At 36.0% G+C, this 16,090-nt stretch overlaps 1 protein-coding gene across 1 annotated transcript in view; it reads left to right on the forward strand.

Annotated features, from left to right (window-relative positions):
• Nucleotides 1-16,090, forward strand: part of SUSD1 (sushi domain containing 1) — a 365,105-nt gene that overhangs the window by 264,287 nt on the left and 84,728 nt on the right. Inside the window, 2 exon segments of the mRNA XM_053700012.1 lie at nucleotides 12,336-12,400; nucleotides 15,275-15,368. Coding sequence (XP_053555987.1) covers nucleotides 12,336-12,400; nucleotides 15,275-15,368 — 159 coding nt within the window.

Raw genomic sequence — 16,090 nt, forward strand, 5'->3', positions numbered from 1 at the left:
ATGAACCAATCTCATAGTTTGTGGGTGAAAATTACCCAGATTCAACTGGGCTTATTGACAAGACCCTGATCTTGGTGCAATTGATTGCATTAGAGCAGGGGGGCACATTGCAAATACTAAATATATGGTAAAAATGCGCCCCACAATTTGTGCTCTTTAGGCGTACAGATTCACTACATGAGAACATTGTCTGTCCAATCAATGACAAATCTACCCCTAAGAACATTTAAAGGGCTATTTAGGACAGACTCAAATCTAAACAAAACATGCTGCACTAAGTGATTAGCACTACCCTTCTAATTTATTTTTTCATGAAAGAAGTTAAAGGGACACTGAACCCAATTTTTTTCTTTTGTGATTCAGATAGAGCATGCAATTTAAGCAAACTTTTCTAATTTACTCCTAGTATTATCAATTTTTCCTTCGTTCTCTTGCTATCTTTATTTGAAAAAGAAGGCATTTAAGCTTTTTGTTTGGTTCAGCACTCTGGACAGCACTTTTTTATTGGTGATGAATTTTATCACCAATCAGCAAGAACAACTCAGGTTGTTCACCAAAAATGGACCGGCATATAAACTTCAATTCCTTTGCATTTCAAATAAAAGATACCAAGAGAATGAAGAACATTTGATAATATGAGTGAATTAGAAAGTTGCTTAAAATTTCATGCTCTATCAGAATCACGAAAGAAAAAAATTGGGCTCAGTGTCCCTTTAAGTCTAGATTTGCACAGATCTCAGTGTGTTGCACTTTTTTTCCTGATTTGTTACAGAACGATCTGCACAAATATACATATCTATTGCATAATTAAAAACCACTCAAGTTTATATTTTACAATATAAAAGGAACAAATCTGATTTATCATGTGAAAAAAAATAAGAAACAGAAATTTTCACAGATTCCTTTAAGCTTTTTTTTCACAATAAAGTGGCCAAACAGAAATGCTATAATGTTTAAGAACATCATGGGCTAGAATTCAAGTGGCGTGCTAACTTAAGAAGACGTTAATGCGGTCGCAATATTATTTCGGTTCAACTTGTAATACCTGTGCTAACATGCGCATGTAAAAAGTTTACTTCTAGCGGTGTTTGCACTTGAGCGAAATCGATAAATAGCGCACCACTTGTAATCTGGCACTCTAGCAGATAACTCCCAGTAGTGCATTGTTGCTCATGAGCCTATCTAGATATGCTTTTCAACAAAAGATATCAGGAGAGCAAGGTAAATTTGATAAAGGTAAATTGAAAAGTCCCTTAAAATAGTATTTTCAGTCTGGATCACAAAGTTTAATTTGAACTTAACCCCTTAATGACCACAGCACTTTTCCATTTTCTGTCCGTTTGGGACCAAGGCTATTTTTACATTTTTGCGGTGTTTGTGTTTAGCTGTAATTTTCTTCTTACTCATTTACTGTACCCACACATATTATATACCGTTTTTCTCGCCACTAAATGGACTTTCTAAAGATACCATTATTTTCATCATATCTTATAATTTACTATAAAAAAAAATATAAAATATGAGGAAAAATTGAAAAAAACACACTTTTTCTAACTTTGACCCCCAAAATCTGTTACATATCTACAACCACCAAAAAACACCCATGCTGAATAGTTTCAAAATTTTGTCCTGAGTTTAGAAATACCCAATGTTTACATGTTCTTTGCTTTTTTTGCAAGTTATAGGGCCATAAATACAAGTAGCACTTTGCTATTTCCAAACCACTTTTTTCCAAAATTAGCGCTAGTTACATTAGAACACTAATATCTTTCAGGAATCCCTGAATATCCCTTGACATGTATATATTTTTTTTTAGTAGACATCCCAAAGTATTGATCTAGGACAATTTTGGTATATTTCATACCACCATTTCACCGCCAAATGCGATCAAATACAAAAAATCGTTCACTTTTTCACAAATTTTTTCACAAACTTTTGGTTTCTCACTGAAATAATTTACAAACAGCTTGTGCAATTATGGCACAAATGGTTGTAAATACTTGTCTGGGATCCCCTTTGTTCAGAAATAGCAGACATATATGACTTTGGCGTTGCTTTCTGGTAATTAGAAGGCCGCTAAATCCTGCTGCGCCTCACACGTGTATTATGGCTAGCAGTGAAGGGGTTAATTAGGGAGTTTGTAGGGAGCTTGCAGGGTTAATTTTAGCTTTAGTGTAGAGATCAGCCTCCCACCTGACACATCCCACCCCCTGATCCCTCCCAAACAGCTCCCTTCCCTCCCCCACCCCACAATTGTCCCCGCCATCTTAAGTACTGGCAGAAAGTCTGCCAGTACTAAAATAAAAGGTTTTTTAAAAAAAAATAAAATTTTTTTTAGCATATTTACATATGCTAGGGTGTAGGATCCCCCCCCTTAGCCCCCAACCTCCCTGATCCCCCCCCAAAACCTCTCTCTAACCCTCCCCTCTGCCTCATTGGGGGCCATCTTGGGTACTGGCAGCTGTCTGCCAGTACCCAGTTTGCAAAAAAAAGTGCTTTTTTTATTTTTGTTTGGCTTTTTTCTGTAGTGTAGCTTCCCCCCCCACACAGACAAACCCCCACCACCTTGCTGATCTTTTTTTTTTTTTTTAAATATTTAGACATTTAAACATTTAAACATTTTTTATTAATAAATTTTCTGTAGTGTAGCGGTTCCCACCCGCTCCCTCCCCGTGCACGCGCCCGCCCTCCCGTGCACGCGCGCGCGTCCGTGCGCGCCCCCCGCTCATCCCCGCCCACGATCCCGCCCCCCCTGCACATAACCAGGGCCATCGATGGCCGCCACCCGCCTCCCGGTCCGGCTCCCACCCACCAACGCAGGGAGCCACCGATCTCCGGTGCAGAGAGGGCCACAGAGTGGCTCTCTCTGCACCGGATGGCTTAAAAAGGTTATTGCAGGATGCCTCCATATCGAGGCATCACTGCAATAACCGGAAAGCAGCTGGAAGCGAGCAGGATCGCTTCCAGCTGCTTTCCACACCGAGGACGTGCAGGGTACGTTCTCAGGCATTAACTGCCTTTTTTTTGAGGACGTACCCTGCACGTCCTCGGTCGTTAAGGGGTTAAACAGACCTTTTACAGAAGCAATGCTGGATTGGCCTACCATGATACCAGGAGATTTCCCGGTGGGCTGCAGCAGCTAGGGCTGCAAAACTACAATTTAATGGGGTGATTAATGGATGCAATTGGGCTAAGAGGGTGCCTATATAGGTCAGAATTTGGCACTTTTTTATACAAACTAATATAATGTAATTCTGATATAAAAATATTGGGGGAAGGAGTATCACAGTAATCTTTGAGAAAAATGGGGTATGCGCATTATACTTACATTTTTTTTACTGGTAGCTACAGTTTATAAATAATATTCAAAATTAGCCAGTTTCATCTTACCAAAATTTTATCTTCTAGTATTTAATTATTTGTCTCTATCTCTAACATGTATGTGGCTAATATTAGGTTATCGCCCGTGTAGTTTTAATTCATATACCATTTTTTTTAAAGCACATAATAAAAGTTATGTTTTAATTTTATGTAATTTGTGCCTTATCTATTATAATGTGTGTGTGTGCTTGAAGGTGTATCATTTAGTCAGCAAATTTGCTGAAAATAATTTACAATTGTGAATATATACACAGCACCCCAGTCCACTGATTTATAATAGAAAATAATATTTCATGTTCATTGCTAGGGCATTTTCCTTAAAGGGACATGAAACCCATTTTTTTCTTTCATGATTCAGATAGAGAATATAATTTTAAACAACTCTTCAATTTACTTCTATTATCTAATTTGCTTCTGGGGCCCTCTGTTAAAGAAGCAGCAATGCACTACTGGGAGCTAGCTGAACACATGGGGTGAGCCAATAACATAAGGCATATATGTCATTTTCAACGACGGATACCACGAGAACAAAACAAATTAGAAAATAGAAGTACATTTAAAAGTTATTTAAAATCTCATGAATTATCTGAATCAAGGAAGAAAAAATGGGTTTCCTATCCCTTTAAATTATATAAATATAGTTCCACTGGTTGAATGTAAATCAAAACAGATATGTTTTTATATCCCATAGATCACAATAAAAAAACAAAAACAAAAAAACATAGCAGAGAGTTTATCCCAGTGGCACCATGTAACAAACACGGAGCAGTGATTTTACTACACTTCTTGGCTGCCGTTTTTATTCTGGCCATTTAGCCACAATCATCAAGTGCTACCCAGGTGCTGAAACCAAAGATGGGCCATCTCATTAGCTTACATTCCTGATTTTTCAATAAAGATACCAAGAGAATGAAGAACAATTGGTCATAGGAGTAAATTAGAAAGTTGATTAAAAGTGCATGCTCTATATTAATCATGAAAAAAATTGGGTTTAGTATCCCTTTAAAGACACATTAAACACAATGTAGTTCCGCATAAAATGGAATGCAGAACCCTAACACACTTACCATGTTTATATAGTGATTGGTTTATTTGTGCAGGAGCTTATGTTTTTTATCTGTCCCCTGACTGGCCAGAGACAAAGAAGTAAAAGAAAAAAAACTATACAATGCTCTTAAATGTCTTTTTAAACAAAATTGCAAATGCAGTGCATAATTTCTGATGCAAAAATATAAATTGACTTAAATATTCCTTTAAGAACTGATTGCTCCTCACAAGAACAATTTTTTATCTCAATACAGAAACATCAATTTTACAAAAACAAACAACTTACATATATACATACACAAGTTCTCATCGGTTAAAAAGTACAATTGGGCTAAAAGAGGCTGCTCTTAGGTGGCAACTCTCCATAGAACAAGCAACCGAGCTGCTGTTGTTCCTGTAAAGCGCTTCTATTATGAATACAATTATATTGTGACCCTGGGAAGTCTCCCTAGGGGGTGATGAGGGAACCAGATGTCGACTTCTTGCCCAATGTGCTGAAAGGAATATGGCTGCACCTCACTGATGAGGCCCAATTCCAGGCTTAAACGATCATCTCGGGTTGTCACTCCAGAGATTGCCTATTATTTAAGGGCTGGACTGACCTTGCTAGGTGGGATCAGACTGATATACTTCAGGAAAGTTCTACTCTGGAAAGCACAATTGGGCTAAAAGAGGCTGCTCCCTGGTGGTAACTCGCCATAGCACAAGCTGCTGAGCTGTTGTTCATTACTAGTAAGCGCTTCTCTTTTTGTATGCATCTTATAAACAGCTTAAATATTTTTGTTATTTTTAGCAGGTTGTTTATAAAACATAATGTATTATATCTGTATATTCATTTTATGTCATTTAAATTCTGTATTTTTTTTAAATCAAATATCTTTCATGATTTCCTTGTAGCAAAAAAAAATTCTCATGTGCATTTATTAAATTAAAACAGCACAATTGAGCAATTTCTTTTTATTTTCACAGTGTGAAAAGCCATCAATGCAATGTTTTATGTGATGCTGTATATTTTAAAACAGTTCCAACAAATGTTTTTCGGAATAATCTTCCTTACACTGTTTGATTCAGAAGTTTATTTGTGTTGAATGCCACCAATTATACACTAGATGGCAATGTGTATTTATATTCAACATTTTAGCAGATTATAGATAATGGACCTTGGTCTATTATTAGCAAACATTATCTACATGTCCACAGTTGATTTTTCCACCCTTTTTTATATTTAATGTAGATGATGACCAACACGTGATATTAATATCATGATTTTCTATTAATTTTTTACAAGGTTATTCTAACTGGTTATGATTTATTTGACTTTTTCAAAATATTTACTTTGAACCTCTGTGATTTTTTTTTGGTGTGATTTGTTTAAGTAATTTGCCATAAATGTCAATGGACTTAATGTGTGTTCATTTATTTTAGATCTGCTTGAGAGATATAAGGATTCAATATCTGCAAACAAATTACAATATATTTAAAAATGACTAAAACAATACTGTAAAATACTAAAGATGGAAACTTCATTATTTGCTGAATTAACAGATTAGATTTTTCAAGAAGCCATAACTTTTATGTCTCTCAAATAAACAATATAATCAAGAATTTCACATATGAATTATTTATGATTAAACTAAAATTGCCCATGAAATAAAATAAGCAATCTCAAAGTATTTATTTCTTGAAATAAATAAGATTAACAGGAATAAAAAATATAATTTGGGTCTAAAAATATATGCTCATTTATCCTTTGCAAAAATCAATAGGTCTTATTTTATAATTTTATTTTATACTTTTCCAAAAAAATACAACTTTAACTATAAACAAAAAAAAAGCAAAAAATTATGTCTACCCAGGACAGATAAAAGAGATAGAAACATAGATATTGATGGCAGATAAGAGCCATAGGTCCAGCAAGTCTGCCTGATATTTCCTAAAAGTATAAAACTTATCTAGTTCATAGGATAGCCTTAGCTTGTCCCAGCATTTTAAAGTCCCCACCACAGTGTTTGTCACTACTACCTCTTGAGGAAGTTTATTCCATAAATCAAATCACTCTTTCTGTAAATAAGTGCTTCCTCAAATTACTGCTGAATCAACTACCCTTTAAGCTTGAGATCATGACCCCTTGTTCTTGAATTTTCCATTTTATGTAAAAACACCCACAGCCTCAGTTTTACTGAGATCTTTAATATACTTGGAAGTTGCGGTCAGTATCACCTCTTTCCCTTCTCTCCTCTAAGCTATCATATTTAGGTCATTGAGCCTATCCTGAGATGCTGTGGATTTTAGGTCTTATCATATTAAATTAAATTACAGAAAAAGTACATACAACTCACAAAAACCACATCAGTGCTGTGTTGATCAAATAAATACAAAATATGATGGAGACACAGACACACAACATTTACTTATTTTATGATAACATACAATATTGTTATCACATTTTTAGTGTAAATCCAAGAAAGCACAAAGTAAGTGTTACAAAGGTACGAAAAGAGTAATACAAATATTATTTACAAATACATTTCATTGTTTATGAACATTTATGTATTTATGTACATTTATTTATGTCATTTATGTATTTATGTAGATATTATTTATGTACATTTATGTATTTATGTACGATTTTCAATGAATCTTTACAAAAATATTTTTTTTTTCCTTTCTAAAAAATAAACCAAATTCTAATGTTTTATTCATCAGTGTGGGTATAAAAATGAATGTTACACTGATCTAAAAAGCTAAATTATGGTAATGTAGTATTAATTTTTCTTGGCAGGTAGAGGTGAATGTAATGCTGATTGCAGTAATCACATTTCAATATTATGTTAGGAAAAGTTTTCACTGATGATTATTAAAAGTAACAACCCTAAGCCCAGCTAGAACCAGCTCATCAATCAATAATGTAAATATCAAATACATAAATTCCTAAATATACTATCAGTTTAGCTGATGACATTTCATTTTTTTTAAGAGTAAATATACATTTAAAGGGACATAAAACCAAAAATGTTTCTTTCATGGTTTAAAAAGAGCGTACAACTTTCCAATTTACTTCCATGATCTAATTTGCTTTATTCTCTTGATATCCTTTGTTTAAAGTATATTTAAACAGGCTTAGTAGCTGCTGATTGGTGGCTGCACATAGATGCCTTTGTGATTAGCTCACCAATGTGCATTGCTATTTCTTCAACAAAGGGATATAAAGAATGAAGCAAATTAGATAATAGAATTTAAATGGAATGCTGTTTAAAATTGTTTTCTCTATCTGAATCATGAAAGAAATATTTTGGGGTTTCATGTCCCTTTAATGGCATCAAACTTAAAACTGGATCATGCCTATGAAATAGCCCCTTTGTAGTGCTTTGTAGACTGCATGATATGTCCCTAAAAACAATTTTAACATAACATTACTTATGTGTGTTACCATAGACAAGAATAGGCAAACTAAGGTGTGCTAGGGAATTGGGGATTTTCAACATTTTGATGCACCCTAGACACAAGGTCACCATTGCTCATGGTTGCATACCTGTGGGAGGGTGAGCAATAAACAAGGGGCGGTTATGAAGGCATTTGGGGGTCTCTCATCTCTTTTCAGAAAGGGTAGCAATGTTTCTTTGCTATAATCCATATTTTTACATTGAGAAGACAGTAATTATTTTCCATTTGCTCACTATCAAATTTAAAAAAAGCTCCTCGGAACTGAAATGTGATACTTTACTGGAGCCACATTTATTTACTTATTATGCTTTGAAATAAAACTATTGAAAAGGTGCATACAGTGTTTCTTTATGGACGAGGATTTAAACAGCATGTTTTAGACATTGTTAGGTATTTGTTGCAACACTGAAGTTATCGACCAAACTGAAAGCTAAATGGACACTCTCTATATTAGCAGTGCCCCAATGAAAACACTCCTAAAGGTACAGCTGCTGCTTCCATTATTTTCTGCTGCTGTCAGAATGTGCTCTCCCTTGCATTACTGAGACGCGAGCTTCTGATTGGATTTAAGCCAGAGATACCTCCCTTTTCAAGGCTGGCTTTATTGTGGGCAGTCAGAGGCTGCTCTGAGGTGCAATTTGAGACTTGCATCATCATCAGTTAATATACAGAAATCTCAGGATAACTGCAGTATGCACTTAAGATGTCCAGTGAATGGTGTAAAGGGAAAACACAATTTGCCAGTGTATATAACGGAAACAGCAAGCAGAATAAAGATTATTATACCTCAAGGACCATAAAATACAGTAAAATTATTAATTAACAAATGCATAATAAAAGGAAAACACAATAGTACTTAATGTGAATTTCAAATGAGCAGTAGATTTTTTTTGTGACAAATTTCAGTTACTTCACTTTCCCTCCGCCTGTATCATGTGACAGCCACTGCAGTGGGCTGCCCTGTGACCAAGTGCCAGTACATAATTCCTCCGGTTCCTAGACCAGCACTGCTCAGCTAGCTGTGAGGACAAGGCTATAACTTCTCCTTCACTCCAAGTCTGCACTTTGGCAGATCTCTACTATCAGCATTGGGGCTGGGAAGCCACGGCAGTGTGCAGCCATGTGACCAAGTGCCAGCCTGGAACATTATTCCTCCAGCATTGCTTAGATGGAGGAATAATGGAGGAGTGGACATAACTTGCTATTTATTTTATTCTGTGAGTAATGGTAATGCATGGATACAGGAGTTCAGTCAGTGCCTCCTTACAGTGTACTGTAGTTGGTGCCAGGGCAGCATTCCAGCCATTACAAAAAAACAAAACAAAATAAAACTGCATTTATTATTATTATTATTATTATCATTTATTTATAAAGCACCAACATATTACACAGTGCTGTAACATAAAGTATACAGTTATGGAGTACAACAATCAGAAGACATTTACAAAAACCAAAAGGGTAGAGCAGTGACGTGTGGTGAAGTCAGAGGCTGGTGAGGCAGTGGCTAGGATACACCTTCATTCTTTAGATATCCTTTGTTGAAGAAATAGCAATGCACATCGGTGAGCCAATCACATGAGGTATCTATGTGCAGCCACCAATCAGCAGCTACTGAGCATTTTTAGATATGATTTTCAACAAAGGATGTCAAAAGAATGAAAAAAGTAGATATTAGATGTAAATTGGAAAGTTATTTAAAATTGTATGCTCTTTCTAAATCATGAAAGAAAACATATGTGTTTCATGTCCCTTTAAATGGTGTCTTGGAAAACTGGTAAACATCTGATTTTAGTCTAAAGGGTTGTAACAGAAACTCTTGCCCTGCTTGCTCTGATTAGATCTAGAAATCCAGGCCCATTAAAAGATATTTAAAACATACATTTTACTTTAATCCTGCAAATTATGCTTATAGATTCCTTCATTATTCAGTAAATATAAAAATATAAAAATGTCTTGATCCAGTGGCGGCTGGTGAAATTTAAAGATGGTGGGGCGCTTGACCCCACCCCTTTAAATAAAGCCACATCCTCAGATGGCACCACCAATTCATTAATTAAATAAATAAAAGGTAGACAGAAACACAGAAAAGCACTCAGGGGGAGAGAAAGACGGGGAAGAGAGAGAGACACAGAGGGTTAGAGAGAAAGAGAGAGACACAATCACACATAGAGGGTTAGAGAGACACATAAGGGATGAGAGAGTCAGAGGGGGGAAAGAGACACAGAGAGAGAGAAAGAGACCATGGGGGAGAATGACACATAAGGAGAGAGACAGAGGGAGTGGGAGAGACAGGGAGAGAGATGGATAGAGAGAGAGAGACAGACGGATAGAGAAAGAGAGATTGATAGAGAGAGAGAGGGAGAGAGACACACAAGGGGGGGAGAGAAACCACTGAAAGGGGGGAGACACCACTGAATTTTTAAGTAATATTTTAAGTGACTATCAAATGCTAATAGTATACAATCTATTTTAAATATCTGAAAGAGAACAGCACATATGAATGGGAGCATTAATACATTATAATTTGTTGTCCAACATACACCTAAGGAATCACTGGTTTAAATAAAAATACTATAGCTACATGAGACAGAGGGGAGAGAGAGAGGAGAGAGAGAGAGACACAGAGGGGAGAGAGACAGAGGGGAGAGAGAGAGAGAGACAGAGGGGATGGAGAGAGAGAGAGAGAGACAGACAGAGGGGGGAGAGAGTGAGAGGCACAGAGGGGGGGGGGAGAGAGAGAGAGAGAGGCACAGAGGGGGGAGAGAGAGAGAGTGACAGAGGGGGGAGAGAGACAGACAGACAGAGGGGAGTGAGACAGAAGGGGGAGAGAGGGAGACAGAGGGAGGAGAGAGACACATAAGTAGGGAGAGAGGGAACACTGAAATGGGGGAGGCACCACTGAATGGTTAAGTGATATTTTAAGTGACTATCAAATGCTAATAGTCATTCTAATTTAAATATCTGAAACAGAACAGCACATATGAATGGGAGCATTAATAAATTATTATTTGTTGTCTACATCAGGGTTGTCCAACATACACCTAAGGAATCACTGGTTTAAATGAAATACTATAGCTACTGGAGCCATGGAGAATATTTTCTATAACTCATTCTAAATTGCTTGGTTTCATTTTACATTATCATGCTGTTGGTCTGGCTTACTCTGGTCAAATAACAACTCATCCATACAAACAGCATAATAGTAAGATAATGTTGTGAGAAAACACAGTTGCAGAGCAACAGAGAGTTCATAAGTTTAGAAAGAGAGTGATGAGACTATAAACTAGTGTGCAGTACAGAGGCAAGCTGCTAAGGTAGTGGGTGTAAAGTTTGAGTAAACAAAATACAAAAACGATCTTTAAACTGCTGAAAAGAGTAAAAAAACACTAAACCACATTCATTAAATTATAATTTTCACTAACAGAATTCCTTTCAGCAAAATCTAAGGTTGCAGCACTTACTTCAATAAAATGTAGCTAAAACACTGCTCACTGCATCTCTTCCTGCTCTGTAAGGAAGTGACAGTGGCACATTCCACTGCACTTGGAGGGGAAGTATAGAACTCTCTTTTTCACTGAAGCAAAGCTGGCAGCTGCACAGGGCAGCAACAAAATAAATTAAAGTAGTTTTTTTCAGTTTTTGTTTTGTTTTATATGATTTAACATCCAGCCCCAACCCTAAGTTCCCCTGACTGATGCCTTTTACTGGATTGGGTCAGCCCCAAAGAGGCCTGCCTCAAATAAGCACTTATGGGCCATGCAGTAATCTTAACCACTTCCATCCAGTAGGTGGCGCAGCATGTTGTGTAATGGAGGGCAGCAGATCTGCTTGTGCCTCTCCATTGCACAACATGTAGCTGTGAAAAAAAAAATGCTAGAAAAAAATTTGCAATATTTTTTTTTTTTTTTTTTTTTAAAGCCAATAAAAAAATATATATTTTTGCCCATGAGAGGTGAAGTCCTGCCTCATCTGCCTCTAGTGACTGCACGTCACTGGGGTAGAGGGTCCTGCCTTTGAGTCACTGTAAGCTGATTCAGATAGAACATACAATTGTAAACAACTTTCCTATTTACTTCCATTATAAAATTAGCTTCATTGTCTTGTGATCCTTGGTTGAAATAGCAGCAATTCAAGACTGGGAGCTAGCTGAAAACATCAGGTGAGCCAATGACAAGTGGCATATATGTGCAGCCACCAATCAGCAGCTAGCTCTCAGTAGGGCATTGCTAGATATGCCTTTTATGAAAGGACACCAAGAGAAAAAAAAGCAAAATTACATAATAGAAGTAATTTGCAAGGTTGTGTAAAATTGCATGCTGTATCTAATGAAAGAAAAAAATGTGGGTTTAGTATCCCTTTAATGAAAAAAAGTTTGGTTTCATGTCCCTTTAAAAAAAAGTGTAAATGTACTTTGTACTTCTATTGTGAAATGTAATTTAGTCTCTTTGTATCCTTTGTTACAGAGAACACCTAGGTAGCCTCGAGCAGAGCACATCTCTGGAGAAGTACTCCCATCAAGTGCTTGAATGTATTTAATTTTGTTAAAATTGTTCTTGCAAAACTACTGCCATATAGTACTCAACACATGCACACTTCTGAGCATACCTACCTGCTTTTGCCAAGAGAACTAAAAACATTTGATTATAGAAGTAAATTGTATTTAAAGTGTAAATTAAAACTCAATTGTACTCCATCTGAATCATGAAAAAAAATAGTTTCATGTTGCTTTAAATATATTTATGGAATTTATATCATCTCTGGGTAATGATGACTATGACTTGACTGCCCTGCGGAAATCAAACTCCATTAGTAGCCACATTGCTAGTCATCTAAACTAACTATATGATTCAAATGTTAGATGAAGCAATGCAATGGAAATGCTTTGTACTGACCTTTGAAAATATATTCATACATTATTTAGTAATTATATTCCCTTGACAGACCTTTACTGAAGTCAACTAATATTCATAACCTTTCTTAATAGCTCAAGTCCCTCATCATCTCTAATATTGTTTTACTGCTCCAATTTAATGTAAGCTCATCTACACAGAGGCAATGCTTGAGCTGCAATTATAGATTCATTTGAATTTGCCTGTAACAAAGCTCTGGACTCATTTTATAGTACTACAGTAAAGTCATCCGAAATCTTTTTCCCATTTTGATTTTTGGGTCTAGAGCCAATCATACCATCCTACTAAGTATTTTCAGAAACCACAACATTTGTGGTTTCTAGTAGGGTTGCACTGATACCATTTTTTTTAAGACCGAGTACAAGTACCGATACTTTTTTTCAAATACTCACTGATACCAATTACCGATACTTTTTTTATGTCATGACAGTTTACGTAGCACATTACAGAGTAATGATTTAAGATCACTTCTTTATAATTATGAACTGTATCTCAAAAGACATTTTGAAATAATAAAACAGTTTTATGTGCTTGTTGTCACAAAGTTTACAGAACATGTTTATAAATAAAAATATTACAATAACATTTTAATAATAACAACAATAAATAACAGCTGCAGCAGCTAGGGCTGGAAAGCTACAATTTAAAGGGGGGATTACTGGATGCAATTGGGTTGTAGGGTGCCTATATAACTCATCAATCTGACATTTGTACTTAATACAAAGTAATATAATTTAATTCTGAAAATAATATTGAGGAAGGAGTATCCCAGTAATCCCCTTTGAGAAAAATGGGGCATTTGCATTCTACTGACTCAGTCCAGCCCTGGCTAAGGTTGTTCCTCAGAGTACAGTCTGTTCTGAGCATAATTGTGCAAGAGGAGAACTAGCAGTATAACAGGCAATCTAGCAATTAGAATATTTTTTCAAAAGTTAGTGGAAAGTTCGTATTAAGGAACAGAAGCATCTCTGCATGTTCAGCTATAAGTCTGTTTCTGCTATCAGCAAGGATGTTTGACGCTAAGCTGAACAGTCTTTCACTTTCACACTACTGCATGGGTTAGAAAGATATTTTTTGGGCCATTAAATCTCAGTTTATTAACTGCCCAGTACTTCAGGGGTTTGTCTGAATGACTGCTCTGATGTACAATAATACAAATAACAGCAATTTGTATTGGCAGAACAATTTTTAGTTAAGTCTCCACTCCAGCTTAAAATGAAATGGGAACATGCAGTTTGAAAAATGCCACAAGATGGCATATGGGTAGGAATTGGAGGTATCGGTTTAAGTATCGGTGCATTTGCACAAGTACTCATGCAAATACTTGGTATCGGCACCGATACCGATACTAGTATCGGTATTGGTGCAACCCTAGTTTCTAGTACAAGTTATAACTGTTTTTCAGTGGCATATGCTGGGAGGGCCTCTGCACTAGTATTCCAACATTACACCTTCTCAGAGAGTCAGCAGCGGCTTGTGTGACACAACGTATGTCTTCACAGATACAATACACACTACTGTAATCTCTCTGAGCTTGAATACTTGTGCACAGGCTCTCACAGCATATGCGCATATACCATTGAAAAACAGTAATAAGTAATAACTACTAAAGCATTTTTGCTAATATTATTCTATTTAAAATTGAAATGCACCCATCTACATTTCAATTTTGACTTTTCTATCCCTTTAAATATAAATGTAATTTATATGCTTTGAAATGTTTCACATATTAGTTTAGAGGTGTGTGTTTATTAATATTTTCAAATGTACTATTTTGTCTTTCATTGTTAGTGCACATTTATATGTTATTTCTTAAAATGTTGAACAGATGGATGTAAATTAAAATATAATTTTTCTCTGGAAAGTGCTAATTTGTCATTTTCTAGACTTGGCTGATTTCCACATCACCACAGGCAAAAAAAAGTCTGTGAGATTGAAATGGAAGCTGTGTGCGTTTGTCTGCCTGCCTCTGGAAGGGAATTGATTAAGTATTTGCTTGATGTGTCTGACGGCAGTGACTGTGCTATGTCAACATCGTTTACCTGGTTTATTTCTTCATTTATTCTTATGTGCTTCTCAGGCAATGAACAAAACACAGAGAAAATACATTTGCTACATGATATGTTCTGATGACAGAATATTAGTAGCACTTCTTACTAGAGGAGCTGAGGAGTATTTTTTTTTTTAGATGCCCTAGGCACAAGCAAATCTGCTACCCTAGAACTTCTCAACCCCCAACAACATTACCTATTATTTGCCTCATACCTTTCTCTGCATCAGAAGACGCATGTAGGTGTTAAGCATCCTATTAAACAATCAAGGGAACGCTTATTTGTACTACAATTAATACATAACCAATTTGTAGAGCAAAAGAAATGAAAGGCCCGATGACATAGAAATGCCCCATATCATTTAGTGCTCCCCAAAATCAAAATATGCCCCTGCTTCTATGAAATACTAAGCCTTACTTTTTATATTGTCTTTGCTTATAGATCCATCACTACCTAAAGTGATTTTTGTAGCCACACAAGGTCAGTTACCAAGAGTGAGCTTTCAAGCAATTGAAGAAACACATGGACCTATCAGGTACGAGCTATTTTCACCCTGTGCTTTTTTTTTATCAAAGATAATAGGCCGCCACCGCCAACTCAATATCTGTTAAGTGAAATATTTATTTATGTCAATTAGACCAGTACTTTAAAAGGACATGACAGTTAAAGTTAAACATTATGATTCAGATATACTATGTCATTTATTATACTTTTAAATTAACTTCAATTATCAAATTATCATTTGTTGGGAAGCAAATGTACATACAATTAGCAGCAGCGACACTCTACTGGGAGCTAGCTGTTGACACATATTTGGCTCTTGCCGTGGGCTCACCAGATGTGTTCAACAAGCTCCCAGTAATCCATTGCTATTGCTGAGGGTATGTGAATCAATAGTGCAATAACATGCTTTAACAGTACTTTTTGCCTTTTTATGTTCCCTTTAATTCACTTTTTTTTTTAAATTAACATTAAAAATAAAACTTCATAAAAAAGTCATGTTGACTCTATGGGGTAGATTTATTATAGGGCGAGCGGACGTGATTTGCGGTATCCCTTTACTCTGAATATTGGCCTAGTGTGATTTGAAATATTTTGCGAGATTTCTCTCCATGCCGGCACGTTTTTGGCCATAAAGCCCTCAATCTGGATTTCAAATGAGTAGTAGATTTTTTTTGTGTGACAAATTTATTTCTATTTTCTCTTCCCCCTGTATCATGTGACAGCCATCAGCCAATCAGAAAGCATGCACGTAGG

The sequence above is a fragment of the Bombina bombina genome, chromosome 2, assembly GCF_027579735.1.
Source record: "Bombina bombina isolate aBomBom1 chromosome 2, aBomBom1.pri, whole genome shotgun sequence".
Taxonomy (NCBI): Eukaryota; Metazoa; Chordata; class Amphibia; order Anura; family Bombinatoridae; genus Bombina; species Bombina bombina.